Below are 22,533 nucleotides of genomic sequence, written 5' to 3'. Positions count from 1 at the left end.
ATTTCAAATAACCCATGAAATAAAGAATGGTACCAGAGACTGTTCTTTCCTTATTAATAATTTTTGGGGAGATTCTGAGGTGATTTGGTGGGTCTCTTTGTAGGACTTTGTATCAGGTTGTAAATCTCATTTCCTACTTGAAAGATCTGGCTGCACTTTTCCCTACATCCTTTCCTTTAGGCACTTTGAATCTTGGACACCAGGAACTTCTGAAGCCTTCTCCTCGGTTGTTAAATGGTGCTGGAAGATTTGTCATACATGATCACAGAAAAGGAAGCTCATCGGAGAAGCTATTTATGACTGTGCATGTCTGCTCTTTGACTTAACAAAAATACCTCAGCTCCTCATTCCTATTTAAGTACTGAACTTTCACTGAAATCTATAAGAAGCTCAAAACTAAAACAGGAATTAGGAGCCTAATTTTTGAAGATTTTGGCCTTGGTCCTGCCTGAGGGTCACTGACTCTCTGGACTCTTACAGAGTGAAAGGCCTTCTGCGCTATGTTTCTTTGTTTTTCCCATTTCTAGTTCCACTGCGTTACTGATTCCTTAGTAGGTTTTCATTTCAGGTGTAACACCGGCAATGCCCATCGTTTATTTCTGTGTGTGAACTGGTCCTTTCCACAAGGACTAAATTAACCACAAGATTAAACAAGAGAAGAAAAAGAATAAAGCAATATGTAATTATCTATCACACTTCTCTCTACAGCTTTCTAAACAGACAATCAAAATCATCAATATTTCTATACTGTGTACAGTTTTGACTTGTAAATCACATTCGTATTTCTGAACTTACCTTGTCAAGGAAGGTGGGGCGGTCCATGGAAGACTCTTTGGAGATTGGTGGTGGGCGGCAGCCAAGGGGTTTGGTGACCATTCCATTATAGTCGGTCACTCCCATTCCACGCTTGTCCATTTCCACCTTCTTTTCCAGCAGAGCACCTTCACAGAAAGGGGAAATGTATTGAAAAAGGTGACACAAAGACAGTGAATTTGCCGACAGTAGAACAGAGAAGTAGGTCTTGCTTACAAAAGCAAAAGCAAGAAAACAAATATTATCAAATATATCTGGGTAAGATCAAACTCTCAGAATCATGAATGGTTCCTGTGTTGCTTTAAAGAAAAAAAAAAATTAGTTACACAGATACTTACTCATGGCCTGATCGAGATTCATATTGTTGCTCTTCAAGGCCTCTTCTGCTGGCTCTCTCTGTCAAAAACATGGATTATGTTAAGAGAAAAAGTAATCATGCCTATATGATTTCAAAGCAAGCTGAGAAAACAGATACGTCTCAAATACCGGATTTAATATTTACTCAGCAGCACAAATAATGTCTGCGCACAATTTCTTCTGCTTTTACCAATTCCCACAACAATTCAGTTTGTTTCAGTTTGTCAAGTAAGTACCAGTTCTACGAGGTCAAATCATACTGTTCTATTTAAACTTCTTCCTGTTTTCTATGGACAACTTAAATATCACTATGATATGCCTTTCTTTAAAAAACACAGCTATACTCTAATTTCACCTGTTTAATAAGAAAAGGGGAACAGGAGTGGAATTGTTACTAAGTTCAAAGTAACACCTATTGTTATAAAACTCTGAACTTCAAAAGACCTGTAAGTATCATCACACAAAGTATATCATCAAGTAATCTCAGAGAGCACTCTACTAGCCTACAGCAGATTTCTGAAATTAGAGTATATGTCTAAATGCAGGTAACAGAACTACTTCCTGGCCTGAAGAAGAGACTGAAGATCTTTTTGTAGCTACAGTCTGAAACATCGGAAGTCAGAACTACAAGCTGCAACAGCTAAGCCACAGGTGTGCTAGCTATGAACACTACTCACAGGGAAGCCCATGTCTGTGAGCTGTTTTATCAGACGGTTCATGATCCAGGCCTCATCTTGCTTGCTAGATGTCTTCATGCCCTTAGTAAATAAACAGGAGATTCCATTAATGGTCTGGTTCCCATATTCATACTAGCGAGATGTACATAAAATACATGGTAAGTTTTTCGTATTAATAATACATGCTACTGAAAGATATATTAGTACATTAATTTAGAAAGTATTGAAGAACCCTCTGAACAATGTAACTATGATTCTCTTCCCCCACAAAGTGTACAAATTTTATCTTGGCTGAATAGGTGTTCAGTGTACTATTTAGTATTTGATTTGCTAACCACTGAATTAAAGCCACCTTTGAATTTACATATTTCATTTTAATCCTTGGCAGAAAAACATAATGAAATCAAAGATTCTGAAACAGTACAACACTTCCTGAAAAACATTCCCAAAAACAAGTTTGCAACCTTGAAGTTAAGAATGTTACTCAGTGTATTTTCTTAAAAACAAACAAGAGCGTCTAGATAAACACCTTTAAAAGATCTCTGTGCAGCTTTTCTATCACAAAATCCTTAAGAAGTCTCTTCCTTTCAGTTCTCCAGAAAGTACCAAGGGACAAGCGTGGATTTGTTTTGGGCTGCGGACAGTACAAGAAACAACCATACTTGATCAAATCACTGGCCTAACTGTTGGCTAATGGAATAACAAACAAACTGGCTAAATGCATTCCCAATTCCTTTAAGTTACAGCCTGGCCTTGTCCTGAAATAAAGACTGTGCAATGGAAAAATTCCTAACATAACTGTCTATGTTCTTGGTTGAGTGCGGCATTAATACAAATTTGCTTTGCTTTCATACCGGTACAGACCTTAAAATTATCTATTTGTTCCTCACAAATAGGAAATAGATATTTTTTTGCTGAACCACTTCATCACAAACTATCGTTCACTTTTCTACCATGACAGAAAGTGTATGAAATCCCCCTTAACACTTTTTCTCTTTCTCTTAATACATTATAATTTGTTGAGAATACATGGAAGCTTATAAAACTTAGAGAAAACAAAAGCAACAACAACAAATCGCCCGAAGCACCTGACATCTCCCATTTTCCCCTGGAAACAAAGTAGGCTGTACTTGAACCACTGTAGTGGCAAGCTGTGTTTGTGTTCAGGTGTCAAGAGGTCTAATTTAAGAGCTCAGGTGTAATGCAACAGAAAATTTGTGACAACTTATTCTAAAAATGTTACACTAATTCCACTCCTTTCTAGAGAGTATCTTTATTTTTGTCTTACCTTTTGAAGTCCTTTCTTCGGGGCGTTCCCCCAAGAATTACAGGAGGAGCTACTCTCTTGTGAAGCAGTATTATTCCACATATCTCCTTCTTCATCTTCCCACTGACTAGTACTGAGATTCACTTCATCCCCACCACTGCCCCAGCCTTCTTGCATAGATTTTGAAGCTGGAGGGAAAGAGGGAGAAGAAAAATCAGATTCAATTTCCTTTTATGCCATGTCTAGTATGCTAACATTTGAGTATTTTCAAGAGATATAGAGGTTCATCAAGTAGCTTAATTGGCATTAAATGATAAGGACTCCTTCTTTGAAGCTAGCAAAAAAGAAAAGTTCTCTAAATACTTTATAGAAGAAAAAGTCCAGCAACAGCAAATCTTGCTTTTTCCTGAAGAAGTAAGATCTGTGGTTATGGTCATTCCAGTCTCCCAGGAACAAGGAACCAGAAGTAGGACCACACACTTAATAAGTGCTATTTTGCTTTCAATGAATCTCACCATTTTAGGTGCCGCATTCGTCTGATGAACAAACCCAAATTTCGAGGTACTAACGGTCAGAAACTCATTCCCATCTCAGAAGAATGGGATCTGAAAGGAGGACATGGGCTGCAGGGAACACTTTACATTAAGTGATGAGGTAGTGTCACCTCGTTCCATTTTATTCAGTTTACTCTGTTTAAAGCTGAGATTACTAATTTTAAGATCTCTCACTCCTCTGTTTAGGTTTTCTGGGCCTTCTATCTATCTCTCAGTATAGTATTTTGCAGGAGGGAAGCTTAAAGACTACCACAGCCAAAACAGAAGTCTAAAACAAGGACTGTAGCCATCAGGGCATTTAGAGATGGAGGATTTTTATCAAATAACATTAGCTAGGAATTGTGAAGCAGTAAATAGTTCAGGATGTTCCTGAACCTGTGAACAGTTTTAACAGCGGAAGAAGACATCCACTCCCTCAGTTTAACAGAATAGAGAAGTTATGACTAGTCATTCTCAAGTGTTTATTTTCCTACCAAAATCAATCCTATCTCAACTGAGCTCAGTTGCTTCTCATCCCAATACAGGTTTCTTTTAGACAGCAAGGGCTAAGTACTGTTTCACATTCTTTTGCAGTTTTACAGTTTCCTGCATTTCTACAATTTATTCTATACTGCTGTCGAAGTACACAAAAACACTCTAAGGAATACCTTTAAATTTACTGGATTGATGCACTATATTCATATTTTCGTACGAATTTCCTATCTGGAATACCGACGTTTTGAGACACCTAATGGAGTTTTAAGAATGAAATTAAGATTTAAATGCACAGAAAAGCAGAAGTAGTGCTGTTTAAAAACACTGGCAGAATCAAATGCACTTTACGTTTTCCCCCAACCTCTTACTACAGTGACATCCATGCATGTACCTGGTTTGCACAGTGCTGGGGCAGCAGCTGGAGCATTTGTTCTTCCATATGTCCCTGCCGACTCGGCAGGATTCTCTCCCCACCCTGTACCACTGCTGGGGGGTTTCCCCCATGCTGAAGTGCCATTATCAACTGCAGCAGAAGGGGATGACGGCTCTCCCCAAGAAGCTTCGGTCTTTGTGTGGACAGTAGGCATTTCTCCCCAGCCTGCTGAAGCAACGGGAAGGAGAGAAGAACAGTGATGAGAGGAAAGGTTTCTTTTGTCAATAATTTCAAAGATGGACATTTTATTAAAGTGTGTGTCTGGAAAAAGCATGAACCAGTAAGTAGACACGGTGATTCTAATTAAGCATATTAAAATAAAATCCCATTTATTTGGTCTCAAAAGTCTTTTTCTTAATTGAATACTAATGCCAAGTTGTCAAGACAGAAGGAGTATTTTTCAACATAGCCAGGAGCAGTCAGGCTGCCACGTGAGCACCACACCTGGTCCCAAGGGATCAGTTCCTTCCAGTGTGGCTTCTCAGAGCAGACCAAACAGAGCTTGGGGAGCACACACAGCAGTGTAAGCATTCAGGAGACCAGGACCCAAATCTGAGTTGGGCCTTGCTCTGCTGAAAGATTTTAAGCTATTTTAATCCCTTTTAACTATTTACAAATTATCAAATCACTTTTCTCATGCCCTACGAGTAAGATGATACTTGTTTGTTACCAATTTTAACATAGATTATATATGTTGTATGCATTCCTTAAAGCTTTTATTATAGCTTGTGGTTGACTGTGTTCCCTATGTACCCCTTCATCACTGAGCCTCTACATTATAATAAATATTATTTTTAAGGAGAACTAGACAAGATTGCAATTAGAATCTATAGTCAAATTATGAGGAATGGCAGGTAGAAGTCATTGTTTTCCTACAGAGTATTATTTTAACTCATTGAAAGACTTAAGCTATTATAAAGAAACTGTCTTAGTCTGGCTGGACTTGAATGTAATGCGCTTAAATCCATATGACACCTATTTTAGCACTGAAGTTGAATGTGCCAGGAACAGCCATATAGCTTCTCAGTCCTAAAGAGCAACACTGACCAACACAGCAGAAGTGTAAATTGAATTTAAAACGACCATTACCTCTTAAAAAAAGTTTTTTTCTGAAGAGAAAGCTTTGGATCATAGATGGAGTTCAAGGTACTTTTTAAAAATATAGAAAAGCGACAGATACATAACAGGCAAGAAAACAAAGTTTTTACATATACCTGATACTAACCTATTTTTCTACAACTGTCGCAAAAGGCATTCCATTACATGACAACAGAGATTTCAACAAATATTGCAGAAGTCAGTCTGCTTAAAACTTCCATTGTTAATTAGGCTGCTAATTCAGGAACTTGTTCTCTTTTCATTGGAGAGGAGTATTATTAAGTTTGGGTATTTTATTTCCATCAACTATTGCCCTGCCAAATCTGTAACTTCTGGCAGCTCACAACATGGAACCAGATTTGGAAAGAAACAAACTTGGTTTTGCTACTACCCAAAAAAGAGTGTCATTTCTGGTTTCAGCCAATTTTTATAATTTAAGGACTAGGTGCCCACTTTGCCGCAGCACTATTCCTATAGCTTAATAAAGCTCCTTCACTACCAGCAAGATTCATTGTGTTTTAAAACATACTCCTGAAACACCCCAAATTTCACTGTTTCATTAAATTGATTTCCATTTGAAACAAAAATACTGTGTTCTAAGCTCTACCAACATATCTTAAATTTCTGGTTATTTTAAAGTGTGTACAGAAGACAAACTTGCAGGTAGGTATATAAATGAACCTCTACTTAACACTTCCTTGGTGTTGCTTTTAAAATACTTATTCAAGCCTTCTGTTTGTATCTTTAAGCCAACTTTATTTAAGGAACACTTCATTTGAATTTCTGCCTCACTACTCGAAGAGACAACCTTGTCAAACAACTGCACGTATTTAATCATACTGGCATCTGAAAAAGATTAACTGCAGGCAAATGAAACAGAAAACAAAACATCTCTAAAGCACCGACTAGAATACAAATACAAATCGGGAGAGTGCAGAATACTAATACTTCCCTGAGTTCATGAAACTAATTCAATTTACGAAATCAACCTTAAAACACAATCCATATATTGAAAAGGCAAAGCATGCTAGGTTGTAGAATAAAAATTCAAAAGAACTAGTCCTTCTGTTGCTCTTTACTATAAATTCAACAACATCGATAAAAGACCACAGATGTGTAACGTCCAAGTTATGTTAAGTGCTTTGAATGCACTGAGCAGTAAATAACATAGGATTACAAATAATGAGGGAGCCAGCCTGTACTAAAAGAGAATACTTGCAAGTACATAAAAGCAAACAAAACGCATCAAGTAAAAGTTTTCAAAACTATATTAACAGACCAAATTAGTGCAGAAAATTAGTAAATAAAACCTGAAAGCTGCTGGAGAAATAACTTGTGCACTGCAAAAATTAACGTGTATGTAAATTCCAGAGTACTTCTCAGTTACCAACCTGTTTTCCCCTCTGTGTTAAGTATCTGCTGTCTTAATGTTACTATCTCTGTGCTACCTTTTAATGACTCCATATGACTCTATTTTATAAACTTTAAAAGGTGAATAAAGTTACATTTTTGAATGAATGATGCAAAATTCTCCAGGAAAAAGAAGAAATTTACTTTCTATCCTCCAAAGGACTCTCTCTGCTAAACAAGGTTTTTCTCAATTTTTAAAATAACTCAGTATGCTTCATATTTGAAACAGACGCAGGTGGAATATTAGTTCAAAGAGTTTGTAGTCACAACAGCTTGCCTCCAGCAGCGTGATGCTTTCCAGTACAATCATACCTCGCAATAAAGGCAGCTCACAAATGGCATTGCAGTGGGTTGAATGAACACAAGAAGCTAGTTTTAAGTTCCTTTACACAGCTGTTTGGAAGGAAAACACCTTCACAGTGGTCTCAAAATCTGAACCTGCCTAACGTTTTCAAAAATTCTGCTCAGAGAAAACTATTTTCTTTATGAAAATATGCATTTATTTCCTGAGAAAAAGCCCCATGCCTTAAAAACCACCCAGATCTGCATGAATGTTGTTTTGCAACAGAATAAGCTCTGTTAAAGGGTTCGTTGGCAAGAAAATGAGGTTTTAATACTGAAGTTTTTAAACACTGTTAGAACTGCAAGAAACAAAAAGATCACAGTGAGTAATAAACATGGACGCATTGGCAGAGCTTTGTTTTATAGAAATAAAAACATAATTAACATTGGCCCACAGCCAACAGGAAATCCTCAAGGGAAAGTGAAACGTTAACTAAACTGTGGCAGGATGCAGTTGTTTTCCCTCAAAATAACCCTGTAGCCATTTGGATGGCAGAAATTGTTTTCCTTTAAGTTGTTTGGTTCGTGATAAATACCAGCGTGTATGACTACAATACAGGCAAACAACATATTAGAACCTTATGTAGATGAAAAAGGAAGAAATTAGGTAGAAAAATGAGATTGTTGACTAGATAGTCACTAGTTAATCTGCTAATAATAGAAAAGAAATAAGCTATAGGGGAGTGTGTGTGTAAAGGGGAGGGTCATACACATTTTTAAGTCACCTGTAATCCTTAACCTTTCAGGTCTTCATTTTCTGAAAGGCATTCCAGTTCATGCGGTGGGGCTCTATGCCTTCTTACATTGCTCAGCATTAGGGAAGCTTTCAACCTTGTGTGAAAATAGAGGGCAGGTTTCTCAGTTATCAGCTGGCTGCCCTCCAGAACTTGGCTGTTAGAAAGAAGGCTGAGCACCCATAACGGGATTTTAGGTTTTTACATATGAGCATCCTAAAAGAGCTCAAAACTGATCTGGTTTCAAATCTACTCTGATAAAAGTTCAAAGTAAGGAAAATGCATCACTTGCGCTCTCTGTTTCACATAAATTACATGCTATGAATGACACATAAGTCACCGCTGAGACAACGGCACTGGATTATAAAAGGAACAGAGATGTTCAGAGCTTTTGGAATTTAGACCTGGTTCAGATTTTTAAAACTTAAGCTCCTTACTCTCTAGGAGCCACAAAGACCTTCATTTTCAACCTAAAATCTCCATAGGGAAGCCTACATCATCTTTTGTTGTTTCTTTTCTCAGCTGGAGGACGGGCAGTTGGAACCCTGCCAGCCTCTACCTACCTAATGGGAAAAGGAAAGCATCAAGCCCACTCCTCAGCATTTGGAGGAAGGCTCTGGTGCCATTTGGGATCCAAAAATCTCTCTTTTAATCATCCCTGTTTGCAAAACCTTTTCTCACCTCTTATTCCCCTTGTATCAAAGTTGCAACAGTTAAAAGTGCTAGTAAGAATTATGCACGAATAATTTAGATAAAAATTGAATCTAAATCAAAACGACTAGCTTTCTGCTTCTCTTTCTAAATAACTCACCAGTAGTTTGGGAGCAAGTTCCTGTAACCAGAAAGGACTACATTTATCACACCATCCATTTTTTTCAATAGAAAAAGAAACTCCTTACAGCATTATGAATTTTCATCCAATGCGTACCAACATCTGCTTCCCATCAGTAGCTTTTAAGTTCTGTATTCAAAGAACTTCTGGGGATGGGTGACAACTTGAATAACAAGACTGTAACTTGGCCTCCATTTCTAAACTAATACAGTATAAACTGAAAACCCAAAAGGGACTGCTACTCCTTTATGAACAGCTAACTAGTGCTGTACAGCAAAATTAAAACTCACTTCTTTGCTTTCAGGATGCGTGACTGTGCCATCTTGCAGCTCACCAGACTTCCCTACTTATACAGGAATAGAATCCACGATTCCTTATTCATGATATTCCCTGAATAACAGGGAATCATAAAAATGATTGGCAAAGCACGTCATGACCCATGCAGAAGGCAAAATGCCAGTGGTAACTACTTAGTTAAAATGTTGTAAGATTTTAGGCGAGCACTCAACCTATGTCTTATGGCACAGCCTTCAATTGCACAATCATGTTTTGCACGCAAATACTGTATATGGAAAACTGTTGTTGGATGAAATTTGATTGTGATTTAAAGAAGTCTCCTGGCTACAGGATTCTCGTCTCCCTTACTGTAGAGGTTGGAAATGCATAGCCAACGGGGCAGGGAATTGGAGGAGGAAAAAATAAGGTTAAACAGCATGACAACAAACTGCAAGCCCATATTTGTGTCCTAGAAAAGCCGCTCATTACTTGCTTCTCATCTTTTAGCTGTCCCAGATGGGACATGATTTGTAGATGTTTTAAGTCTGAGTAAATTTCCACAAAGACCAACAGGATATTGCTTTACAGCTGCTATGTGCTACACGCAGTGTTAAAAATAGGTCTTCTGCACTTTGAATGGGGAAACTAATAGGATCATTTAAAATTACATTTTCTGCTCTCTGTGTAAGATAAGCACGAGACTAGTCCCTCTCAGGCACAGTCAAAAGTAAAGATGGGCATAACACATAAAAACAGGGGACAGCTCCCAGCTTCCATTTGCAGATTAGACAATAATCCTTCAAAATATTTCCATGTATGGCGTTTAGACCTGTACCTATGTACACAACTGTAAGCATATGTAAGCAAAAATACACAACCAAAGGCCTAACTTATGCCCGCAATAACTTGATCTAAATTTTAATCAGAACCGTATTTTAAATTGCTTTCACCATTACTCAGTTTATCCTCTCTCTTGCATGCATTCTTAGGTATATTCTGAGAGTTGGTTTTGCTTTAGTATCTTAGAATCCTTCTAATGTACATTTCTGCAAGATGCACAATACTGTCATTTTAACCTAGTCATGTGGTAGCTTGAGTGGATGGTTACAAACTAATAAGCAGTTCTCTGCATAAACATATTACTTCAAAAAAACCAATCCTTTGCTACCATCTATTCTCCAGAGGAATCACTGTAGATTAACACCAGTTTTTAAATTTCATTTTCAAAACCTGAAGGACTCGGAACAGTAAGTTTTCCTCTGCAAGGTGTTAGACTATTTGAATAGCATTAACAATACATTGCTGTATATGAACAGTTTTACAAGCACGGATGTAATCATCCAAAAATCAGCTTAACAGGGGGAAAAAGAACCCCACCCAAAACCCCACCCCAAAACCAACCAAAAACCCACTTTCATGGTATCTCCACTACAGTTCAGAAATTTGAATTGTCAGTTTCATGGGTAAAGTTTTAAATATGGATGAAATAAGTTTAAGGTAAATGAATTATAGATCATGTATGTTGGACTGACCAAGTACAAACCTATTTAAAGACTTCTCCTTCTGGAGCACATGTTATTTTATTAAAACAGATAGTCTCAACTGTTAAAATATTTGACCAGAGTAGGGAACATGAGACTATTTTTACACAGACATTACAGTAAGTTTGAATTATTTCAAAACATCAAAGAGAAAAATGATGGAAATAAGAGAAGCAGAACAAATCCCACTTGGAGAAAAACATGGTTAAAAAGTCAATATTTAGCCATGACCAAGACGAAACAAAAACTTGGAAGACAAAAATCAGATGAAGAATTTCAAAGAGCATTGCAAGATTAGATTTATTTTGAGAAGTCTGTGGTCATGATATGGAGCAGGGCTACTAGTAACTTTTATTTAAATACCTCCCTTCTAAGCATTTTTCTAATTTTTTCCCCATTTTTATTCCTTGCTGCTTGTCTACAACAGTACCTTGTCTTTGATTAGAAAAATTCCCAGATGCCTAAAAACTTGTGTTTGGAACACAGCTGAAGTTCAAATAACTTTTCCCAGCCACCCTGAATATTAACATCTTTAACCAATCCAGCTTTACGAGAATCACATAAAAGTCCAGGATACTACCCGTGCTTGAGACCTGAAGTATGGAAGAGAACTGTTTCTTCATAAAAGACAACTAACAGTAGACAGAGAAACAGCAACAGCCTAGATCCATGCAACCGTTAAAAAACATCTGTTGCCAAGAGAGATGGTTTGCAGAAAAGAAACAGATGCATACTGTCTAAACAAGAACAAAGACGGAGCAATGGTAACAGAAGACAAGTAAGGGGAAAAAGCTTAGCAAAAGGACCCCAAACTCTCAAATGGTTGAATTAAAAGAAGGTGCTACGTAACTGTGGAAGAGCTGACAAAATAAATACGGATCAACAATGTAAGGACCTAGTGCATTGTTGACCAGCTATTGTTTCAAGCCTTTCTTACATTCACTTGGACGTTAGAGGCTTGTGTGTCAGGTTCCATGGGTTCCGTCTTCAAGAAGTTAACACTGCTTCAGAGTAAAGGAATAAACTTATTCTATGACATAAATACAGGATTTCTATCTTTAATGTGTAACTACGCACTGATCAGGCCAGACAGCATTCAGTAATTGGTACTGGTATAAAGTATCTTATAAAACTATTTTCATACCTGGACCAAGCAGTGGGGACCGGTTCGGCTGGGCACTTGACTGGTGCGATGGCTGAGGTTCAACCATATTTGTGTTGATAATGGTGCTAGTGGTGGTGGTATTGGTTGTGGTACTGCTCTGAATTATAGGATTATTTCTATCCCACATGTTTACAGTCTTGTTGTTGTTGTAATTTGGGTCGCCCCAAGCTGAGGTACCATCATCAATTTCCATCTTGCGGCGAATGGACGGTGGAGATGGCTCTTCCCAGCCAGTTGCCTCACAGTTCTCCTTTTGTTTGGCTGGCACTGGCCCACCAACCCACCCTGACCCCGTCTGTTTTACAGAAGCAGCTCCTCCCCAGTTACTCACATTGCTGTCCTGGGGTTTATTAGCCCAATTTTGTTGGGGGCCTGGCTTTAAAGATTCCCCCCAACTTGTACCTGTATTAGCCTTGCTGTTTGTGCCATTTCCCCAACCACTGGTCCCAGACCTCGTGGAATCATTCCAACCAGACCCTGATCTATTGTCAGAATCCCATCCAGATCCATTCTTCTTCCCATCACCCAAGTGTCCAGGAACAGATGATGAATCTGTCCAATCTCCACCTCCTGAAGTCCAGCTTGGATTTGATTTCTGTCCATCTCCCCAGTTTTGAGATTTGGGTTTCTGAGGTTCACCCCAGGTAGGTGATTTGTCCTCCTGATTTGCGGTCCCACTCCAAGCGTGGCCGCTTTTGGCAGCAGCAGCATTATTAACAGTAGTAGAGCTTGCTGACTCTCCCCATCCCCCTGGGCCATTTGGTGCTTTGTTGTTATTGTCTCCCCAACCTGTATTTGTTGGAACAGCTGCCGGTGGAGAGTTGACCCACCCAGATACTGAAGAGGTATTTGTACTGTTCATGATGGACCCATCGTTCTTCCCCCCTGAGTTTGAAGATTGAGTAGCTGCACAACCCCAGGCCTCTGTTCCATTGTCATTCTTTCGTTCAGACCTTGGGGACTCTTCAAATTCCCAGGCAGTGTTTTGCTTTACAGGGGTCTGTCCCCACCCTGTGTTGGACAGGACCCTGGGGTCAAGGTCATTTCTTGGCAACTGAACTTGCCCTTGGTCTATCATCCCTTTGTCTCTCCGCCTGCCCTCTCCAGCCCCCTCCCTCCCAGTACTGCCTTCGTTTTGACTGCCACCGCTGTCGTTACTTCCTTCGCTAGCCGTGGTGCCAGATGCTGCAGCTTTGGCCCAAGAGTTTATTTGTTCATTGCCCTGCTGCATGGCAGGATTCGGACTGGTAACACTAGAGCTGTCCCACCCTGTTGATCCTTTCCCATTGATGTCACTATTGGAATGCTGGTTTGGGGGCTTGCCCCATTCACCATTCACACCGTTACTGGCATTACGGTTGGGGTGGCCCCAAGCTCCAGAATGCATATTACCAACACCACTGTTGCCACCACCCCTGCCCCACGCTAGTACCCCAGGACCAGAAGGAGGCCCTGAATCCCACGTGCTCGCTCCATTGCCCTCCTTTTGCACAGCACTGCTGGATCCATTTTGTTTAGCACTTAATGCTGAGTTCACAGTGTCTCCATTCCCCTGACTGAACCCAGAATTGCTGTTTCCTGTGGCAGGATTACCTGGGGACATCCCCCACACTGAACTGCCCATTCCTTCACCACTGCCCCCGCTGACTTGAGAAACTGATGTTCCGTTAGCACCAGGAAGGCCTTGCAGGTGGGGCGGGATGATGGCCCCCATACCAACAGCCATTCCCCAGTTCGGCAGTCCATTTGTCTGCATTGCATTGATAGGGTTTGGTGAAGAGTTCATGGGGTTAGTGTTATTTGGTCCATCAGTGTTAAGGTTCTGAGGTTGTACGCTGAAAGACACATTCTGAGAAGTGGACGTTTGTGGTTCTGTGCTCTCTTGAGGCAGCAAGTTTCCCCAAGCACCTAACGTGCCTGTTGGATTCCCATTCTGGTTGCCCATGTTCTGACCTATGGCACTGACTGGACTGCAAATACTGGAAGGGTTGCCTGCTCCCACAGTTCCTTCATGTCCAAGTACAGGCCAGGCAGCTGGATTGGCATTAGGGTTAAGGTTAAGATTAATGCCAGCATTTGAGTTGGAAGCACCCCAGCAGTTCTGACTTCTACCATCTCCCATCATGTTGTCCATCTTTCCATCCCCACCACTGGCAGAGCAGTGAGCTAGGCCAGAGCTGGAGCCCGCAGCCACACCCCACACTCTGGCCGAGTTGCCGTTACCGTTTGCTCCACCAGCTCCAAGGGCACTCTGGTTAGAAGTGCTTTGGACGAGTGCTCCGTTGGCGCCATTATTGCCATTAGTTTTCTTTGTATGTCCAGTGAAGTTGCCTTGGGCACTCCCTGTAGCCATGCTACTGTTCTCTGAGCCACAGTTGGAGGCAGAGTCAGTGTCTGTAGTACATTCTGAGGCAGACTCAGTCTCGGCTCCGGTAATGGAAGGCCACGCTTCCTTGTCAGTCCTGTCTATTATCACTTTATCCCAGCTGCAGTTGCCTTCACTCCTGAAAGCGGGCTGCTGTCCCCAGTGGGAATTCTCATAATGGTCTCCCAATCCACTGTGGCTGAGATCTGAAAGGATCCAATAAGGTTCAAAATGAGTCCACTGTTCAAGCACTGCAAAAGCCCTCTATTAAGTACTAATTTAGATCACTAGTCACAACACTGCGTTCTGCTAAAATTTAAGAATACATTCTCTAACATAATACAGTAACTTTCCTCACTACAATAAAGCACGATGCTCACATTTAGTTTAATTTTTTTTAATCTGGCAAAACTCTCAATTAAAATAATGGAACAATTCAGTTTTAGAACAGAGCAACAAAAGTGTTTTGTATCCCTTAGCAACTAGTAAAAATAATAAGCAGGCGATATGTAAGGATAGCAAGCAGATACACTAATCTGTGAAAAATCTAAAAAGCAAATTTGGAAAAAAAACCGCAGAATAATATCTAGCAGGCTCTTACCACCATTTATTTTGACTCAAGTCTCATTCTTCAGAGAAACACAAAGAAAGAGCATCCAATAAAAAATGCAAAATGTCTGCCTGCCATGAGATATTACATACACACCCACATCACACTAAATTCATACTGCACTTAGGTTTTCAACCCTTCCTCTAAATAAAGGAACAAATACAGACAGCCACCTATACTATTCAGTGTCAATTATACATTTAAACACCACTACTGTAACTTACATTTTAACAGAGTGCTCAGTTATATCTAAATAACAGGCAGTTTTGTCAAGAAACTTAGCTCTTAAAGGATGTACATGTGTTTTAAACATTCTTTTGCACTTACACATACAGTCCAATGTCTCCCCAAAACCAATGAAAATCAGTGCTATGTTGTACAGATACTCAGAAGAGTCTTTTCAGAGCATCTCGCACATCCTCAAACATAGATGCTAATCCAAAAAATTAAAAAAAAAAAAAAAAGCTCTTGAGCATCTAATTGCTTGCCAGGGTACAAAGTTAAACTGGAAGACACAACACTTCTTATGCTAAGAACTCAAGCTTAGTTCAAGTGTTTGCATTTCCCTTCCGTCCCAATTGCTCTCTACAAGATTTTTAGTACAGACTACTCCTTTTAGTTTCTTTGATGGGAATTTTATAGCAAGTAATTCTGTCTGATCCTAGGGCTATGTACTAGAGATGATCTGCAGAACAGTTCCTCTTAACCGGTTGTCTAAGTAAGGGAGAAAACTGCACATATATAATTTAAAAATTTTGGATGTGAAGGATTTTTACTTGCTGTAAATCTGCAGAAACATGACTTTTCTTATGATTTGAATAATAAGAATATTTTGTGAGGAAGATGGATGCAACCAATGTCCCAAATAAGCTGTTAACAGTGGATGCCTAATATGCATTAATTTAAATCACAAATATTTTGGTGTGATTAACTCCTCTAACTGCCTCCCATTAGAGGTGTTCTAATACTGCAAAAAAACTGTTCCAAGAATAAAAAAAAAGCTCGCTCTTTGACAAAGTCTTCTTATTCACACATTTCACCTGTAGCTTTTCAAGAAAGGGGGGTGATTACCTGGTTTCCTCATGAAGATTTATCAAGATGAAGAAAGAACACACTAAACCAAGACAGACTGCATCTTGCTTTTTTTTTTTTTTTTCCCCATTTAAATCAATTGAAGCAAAAGTACAAACGTTAGAGAAAGGAAGGGAAATCACTTGTCTTAGCTCATCACTTGTCTTCTCGTGATGCTAGGAAAAGCCTAGTGTTTCAAAAGAGCTAAATAATTGACATGTGTATGACAAATCCAAAAGAGAATATGAAAGGAGCCACTTGGATTTACCTGGATTCTCTCCCCTACATGTAATGGCTAGAAAGGAAGAAAGCATCATGTTATTCCTGGATAAAGCCAATTGGTTACATTACAGAGCTAAGGAAGAAGGTTGAAAATTTACCTGATAATCTAGGTTTGCTACACAGGTGTTAAACAGAGACCAGAATCCCAGATAAGGCATGGAAGGGAAAGGAAGCCTGTGAAATTACTTTAAAAGGGTCAACAGGGTCGGGAAAATGAGCCAAGCAGCATTCTTAGCAGAGTAGGAATGAACAAAGGAAAAAAGCAGCGGCAGTCCAGGCCAGAAGATAAGAAGTTGAGGCAACCAAGGAATCAGATAAGAGAAGTTATGCGAAATTTTTTTCAACACTGTGGGTGGTGAGATTCGGCACTACATTTCAGACATGACAGAAAGATTTAAAAGTAGCTTGAAATAATTGTTCCAATATAAAGGTCTTGTCAAAGCCAAAACCTAAGCTACATGTGCAAGTGCCTGGGAGAATGAATGATGGTGCTGCCCAAGGCAAGCTAGAGTAGCTGTGCAGGGCAGGTTTGTGAAAAAGGATCAAGAGTACAGTGCAAGACGTCTCAATACTCACAAAAACGGCACAAAGACCGACAAGATGAGATGAAAGGGAGCTGCTTGTTTAATCATTTCTTTTTCTTTCTTCTCTCCCCCAAAGATGGTGGTTAAAGCAACGCTCAAGTTTGAGAGCACTCAGGAGACAGAAAGCAAAGGGAAGGGGTGGGAATGGAAGAGGAAGATGACAAAACAGCTTAGAAAGATTCCTGAGAGTAGGGAGCAAAATGGTTCATTAAATAAGATAGCAGGATTTTGAAGAGCAGTCACAGTAACAAGAAGGAAAAAAAATAAGGAGGGGGAAGAACTATAAAGACCAAGAGATGACCACGTTAAAAGTAGAAAATGGCCAAGTGCCTCAGCTTGGATAAGCACATCTACTCCAGACAGTATCACACCAAGTATGTTTGGCTTGGAAGCAGCACACATGCAGCTCAAAGCCCCTTGCTTTTCCAGGGTTTGCAACTCCATAATTACTGCCTTTCGTGTACCATCAGCATAGTTCCTTTTATGGAGATTCAGATTACAACCTCAGCAATAACCACTGACTAATCAGAAAGTGGTTACTTTGATAGGGTTTACAATAACTTTTTTAGGTGACAAAATAAGCAAGCCCTCTCTTGAGCAGCAGTGTACCTGTGCTGCGCCTTCCCTGCTCTGGAGTCAGCAGGACCACACTGGTACCTTTCACAAGTCATAGATTCAAAAAAAAAGAGCAAAAAGAGAGATGTGCAATAACTTCTTAGAGTCCCAATATTTACTAGAACAATTGGTTCTAACACCAAAGGCTGCTGCTGTAAAACTTATGTAAGAAACAGGAGGGATAAAATAAAGAGAATGAAAAAAAAATTCACAATATAAACAGAAAGCTGCAAAAACTGTGACTTCGCTGCTGGACAAACATAACAGAGTTTGAGTACAGAACTGATCCTGAAGAGAGGACTTTTTATATTCTCGTCTCTAGAAGCAAATAACCAAAAGACGTTTTTCCATTTTCTCTAGACTAAAAGGAGTTCATCCCTATAAATTAAATAACTAGTAACACGGTCCTACTTAATCCATAAGGACTTTAAACATATGGGGAAAACAATGAACGCAAAATATTTTATATGATTAAATCTAGAGTTTTTTGTTTGAGGTTTTTTTTGAACACATAGATTTCCTCCAACTTTCTAGGAAACCAACTCTTAATAGAAGTTGTGAATATTTTCTTTTATTTTCAAAGCTGTTAAGACTGAAATAGGAAATCCATTTTAAAAATTTTTAGAATCAGTTCCTCTTTATTTATGCAAAGATCAGAAATAAAAGCACTGCGGTCCACCAGAAGCATTTCTATCCTTCCTCTGTGAACTGAGTAAAGTTTTTAAACAAAGCATCAGGAACAGGAAACACAGGTATTTTATGTTAGCAAATCCTAGTGCTGGTACACTGCAAAATGAAATTGATTTTTAAATTAATACTTTGCGTTTGAAAATCTTAATTATGCATCTTTTATAAAATCCGATTCCCTTGATTAACAACATTTCTTCAGCAACCAGGAAGGAAAAATTAATCTAATACCAAGAATAACAGCTCAGATTTGTTTTAAACAAACATAAGTTCTGTCAAATTGCAATCATACATGCTACCTGAAAAATGCACAGCTTTGATCAGTGTTACCAATAAGCATGAGGGCTTGGTTTTGTTTTTAAATAATATCCTTAACGGGATGGGAGGAGATTGCTGGTGTTATTACATACTGTACCCAACATACCTTACCAACTTCAAGTTAGGGCTTATTAAAAATAGAAAACATTTTTGGCTGTGTTTCGATAATAAATATGAATAATTAGTTGCAAAATCAGTTTAATGTCTACATAGATTACAAATGTAAAGTATGAGTAGGGTGAAATCGGAGAAGCTGTTGCATGCATTTCTTAGAAAAGCAAAATACTCTGCCTGCATAAGCAGTTTACCCAAAACTTCAATCCCGTAATTTACAGTAATATTTCTTTTCATTTTTATTCAGCCAAGTTAAAAGTAACCGTATCTTCATAAGTCCATTGCAATAATTAGTTTGAATGCTGTGCAGTAAAATTATACATCCTGAACTATAATATAGCATTCAGCTGATTTAGGAACCGAAATATGGAGAAGGTGTGAAATGGCAAAGCCTGGGATAAACTTTTAATGAGAACCACATTATTGCTAAGTTTTGCTCATCCAATTTTAAATCAGATCTAACAGTGACTCCCTCTCTTATTACCATTTTTCAATTCATGTTAGTCAGCGTAACAACAACCAGATTCATTGGCTTGTCCTGTCCAAAGGACAGATTACAGACGACGTTGTTCTTTGCTTTGACATGCAGAAGAGAGAAAAAATCCCAAAGGCCAGTGATAGTCCTACTGGGGATTTTAATTGTCACACAAAGATTAGTGATTCTGAGTAGGAAGTCAAGAAAAAAGGGCAAATTACTTTCTGCCCAAAAAAACCCAGTTTTCAATTCAACTTCAACAGATCTTTAAAAGACCATACATGATTTTTTCTAAATCTGAATTAAATAGGAATTGCCAGAGACATTTTAAGTGCTGTATCAAATGTAGGCTAATTTCATAAAAGAAAAAGAAAATATGACACATGCATCTATTCTGAAGAATGAAATATAATAAAGTAGAAAACTGGGGAATTGTAGTGCTAATATTTCAGGTTACCTGCTACATCCAGCTCTATGCATACGCTGTCTGAGGCTGAGGACAAATTTGAAAACTGTCATCTATTTGAAACCACTTACGAAGCTAACTTACAACAAGTCTCACAGATGTCAGGAAGCTGAAATCTTGAATAGCATACATAAAGTGAAAAGACAGAAAAGAGATGAAAGCACTGAATAAACCAGCTTTATTTATTTTAAAACTAAACCACAGTTAAGTACACAAGTGGGAAAGCCTGTTATCCCGTTTTAATTTTCTGCACTACGATATTAAAATGTACTTCCTTTCCTCTGATGCTGAAAGCTTTTAAATGCATTAAGAAAACAAGCAAAAATAAACAACATTTTTCATTATTAGTAGAGATTCCACTAAATGCTACCACTCCAAAACAAAAGCAGCAGTAGAAAACACCAAATAATTGCATTTTTCTGCTCAGTGCAACGTATCTTTAGCAAGCAGCTCACTGCAAAGACGCCATTTTATCAAACCTGAAATGCAGCCAAAAGCTTAGGACGCTGTGCTGCTGCTCCCTCTCTGAAATGTTATGTAACAAATTGATTTAACAGAAGCAGATGCTATTTTCTCAGGGTTAGGGTTACTTTCTCTTTTTTTGGCTCTAAAAAGGGCTGATGGGTAATAAAATACCTGAAGAAAGGAGCCGCCCAACCATCCTAGGAGACGCTACATTGTGTGCAGAGCTGTTTCTACTCCTGCATCTACGTTCTCCAGGGCTCTCGGCTTCAATATGTCGGCTGTGTACAGCGTGAGCCTCATCCTGTAGAGCTGCCAAGAAAATCTCTCTGTGCAAGCGTGCGCCCAGACAACCTGCAAGCTCGGTCGGGCCTCGGTTGCACTGGCTATGGAAATGCCCTTTCCACGCACAGCCCTCCTCCCCCTTCCCCTCGCTCCGCTCCTTAACTCTAGGTGAAGGTATCAACAGAGTAGGATTTTTAAGCTTTGATTATCTAATTGCAGCTGACACTAAACCGATCTTCCTTCCTTTTTAAATTCTTTCAACTGTCACAAAACATTTTCACTTCAGGACGCAGCTACAATTAGCACCCTAGCTGCTTTTCTCCCGCTTTTGAAAGTCAGCCAAGAGAAGACGCGGGTGCTGCCGACCGCCTGCCCGGGCAGCAGCTCCTGCCTCCTGCCCGCCGTCCCCCTGCCCGCCGTCCCCCCTGCCTCCTGCCCGCCGTCCCCCTGCCTCCTGCCCGGGCAGCAACTCCTGCCTCCTGCCTGCCGTCCCCCCTGCCCACCGTCCCCCTGCCTCCTGCCCGCCGTCCCCCTGCCCGCCATCCCCCTGCCTCCTGCCCGCCATCCCCCCTGCCCGCCATCCCCCTGCCTCCTGCCCGGGCAGCAACTCCTGCCTCCTGCCCGCCGTCCCCCTGCCCGCCATCCCCCCTGCCCGTCGTCCCCCCTGCCCCCTGCCCGCTGTCCCCCCTGCCCGCCCCAATGGCCGCTTGGTAGAAGAGAGACCACAACCCAGATGTATGTTGGCGTGCTGCCAGGCCCTTAATGACTTCCCTGCCTCTATCTAAAAAAGCCCCAAGTGGCAAACATGACAGCGTCCTAATCAAAGGCGCTGTTGTTTATAAACGCAGAGAAGAAATGCCCTAAACAGCGCGGTGCAGAGCCGGGTGCTCTCTGCCTCCTGCAGAGGCGGGGGACCATCTTTTAACAAACGCAGTCTGGAAAGCACTGGTTCCATTTAAGACATATGAACCCACAGAGTGTGAACAGAAGGGGGGGCAGCTTCATGTTTTCAGGACCTAAATATCATCACAAATTCTGAGAACACAAGTCGAGAACTTTTATCAATGCATATATACAAATCTCAAAGGATAAGTTACAAACTTCTAGTATGTGTAATACACTCCTTTACAATTACCTCCCCTTCTCACTTCCTTGCTCTTCCTCCTCCTCCTATGTGCCCCAAATACATATTAATTACGCAGTAAATGGAGCACGTTTTAAATTTGCTGTTTCAATTCTTGTCAGGTGTTCATTTGAGCAGTTTCACCCTTCTGCGCTGGATTGCACACAACCGATGTCTCTTTAAAGGTTTGGCTGCATTCTCAGAATTGCTGCCACTTCACTACCAAAGCACAATCGCTGCTGCTATTCTTGGCTCAAGAACTGTTCCACTGGTACTCCTGCAAATAGTTGCTTTCCTTCTGAAGACATTTATTCTCTCTTTCTTTGCAATGGTCTGAATACTGGACAGGTTTAACCTCATTTTAAAACCAGATGAGTTAAAATCAAATCTGTTTGGTTTTGTTTCCATTCGGAAAACTATTTCAAATGCAACTAGAAACTAAGCTCGAGAGTCAATTTTGCAATAACTTTGAAGTCAAAATATTGTTGTGGATTATTATATTCCTTTATATCAGCTATATATGATTGAAATTGCCGTTAGTTTAAATGGTGTGTCAAAACTGGAAGATAAGACACATTCTCCTGTTGCTTCTATTTTTTTAATTAATACTGTAAACTTCCTGAAATCTACTTTAATTTACAGAGGCAGGTACTTATACAGGGCACCTAATTCAAGGGGACTGCGTTTACCAGACAGGGGTACACTGGAAGGCAATGCAGAACCCCCAAGGAAGAGTCAGAGCCCGCACCAAAGTTTGGGCGCAAAGCACAGCTTCCACCCCAGCCTGTGCTGGTGGATGAGCAGCTGTTCCCTTCCATGTGCTCCGTCTTGTAGCAACCTTGACAGGGCATAAGTCTGATAAATTTGAAATCCTTATGGATACCTGAAGACTAAAAAAAGGGGATTTGAGAGGTCATGCAGACCACTCACCTGATCTAAGGAACTATTCATGATACACACGAAGTGACATTTCCCCAACCCAACAAGGAAGCCCTCTCGCAATGGAAACTGCACATTCCTAAGCGCTGTATCTCACTTCTTAAGGTAGCTTTCATACTCGCACGTTTTTCCTAACGTCTACCCTTAATCTTCCTTGCTGAAAT

The 22,533-nt window shown here is 40.0% G+C and overlaps 1 protein-coding gene across 1 annotated transcript in view; it reads right to left on the bottom strand.

The window, feature by feature from the left end:
• The window catches only part of TNRC6C (trinucleotide repeat containing adaptor 6C), a 109,960-nt gene that overhangs the window by 26,228 nt on the left and 61,199 nt on the right, over window positions 1–22,533 (bottom strand). The window contains exons 5-11 of the mRNA XM_075720049.1: window positions 11,953–14,544; window positions 10,900–10,905; window positions 4,534–4,743; window positions 3,136–3,302; window positions 1,848–1,928; window positions 1,152–1,209; window positions 796–941 (exon numbers count right to left, since the gene is read on the bottom strand). Of these exons, the coding sequence (XP_075576164.1) occupies window positions 796–941; window positions 1,152–1,209; window positions 1,848–1,928; window positions 3,136–3,302; window positions 4,534–4,743; window positions 10,900–10,905; window positions 11,953–14,544 (3,260 nt within the window). The remainder of the gene's footprint in view (window positions 1–795; window positions 942–1,151; window positions 1,210–1,847; window positions 1,929–3,135; window positions 3,303–4,533; window positions 4,744–10,899; window positions 10,906–11,952; window positions 14,545–22,533) is intronic.

Source organism: Pelecanus crispus, chromosome 12 (assembly GCF_030463565.1).
Source record: "Pelecanus crispus isolate bPelCri1 chromosome 12, bPelCri1.pri, whole genome shotgun sequence".
NCBI classification, from domain to species: domain Eukaryota; kingdom Metazoa; phylum Chordata; class Aves; order Pelecaniformes; family Pelecanidae; genus Pelecanus; species Pelecanus crispus.
Note: the sequence above shows the minus strand (reverse complement) of the source record. Positions and strands in the feature narration are given on the sequence as shown.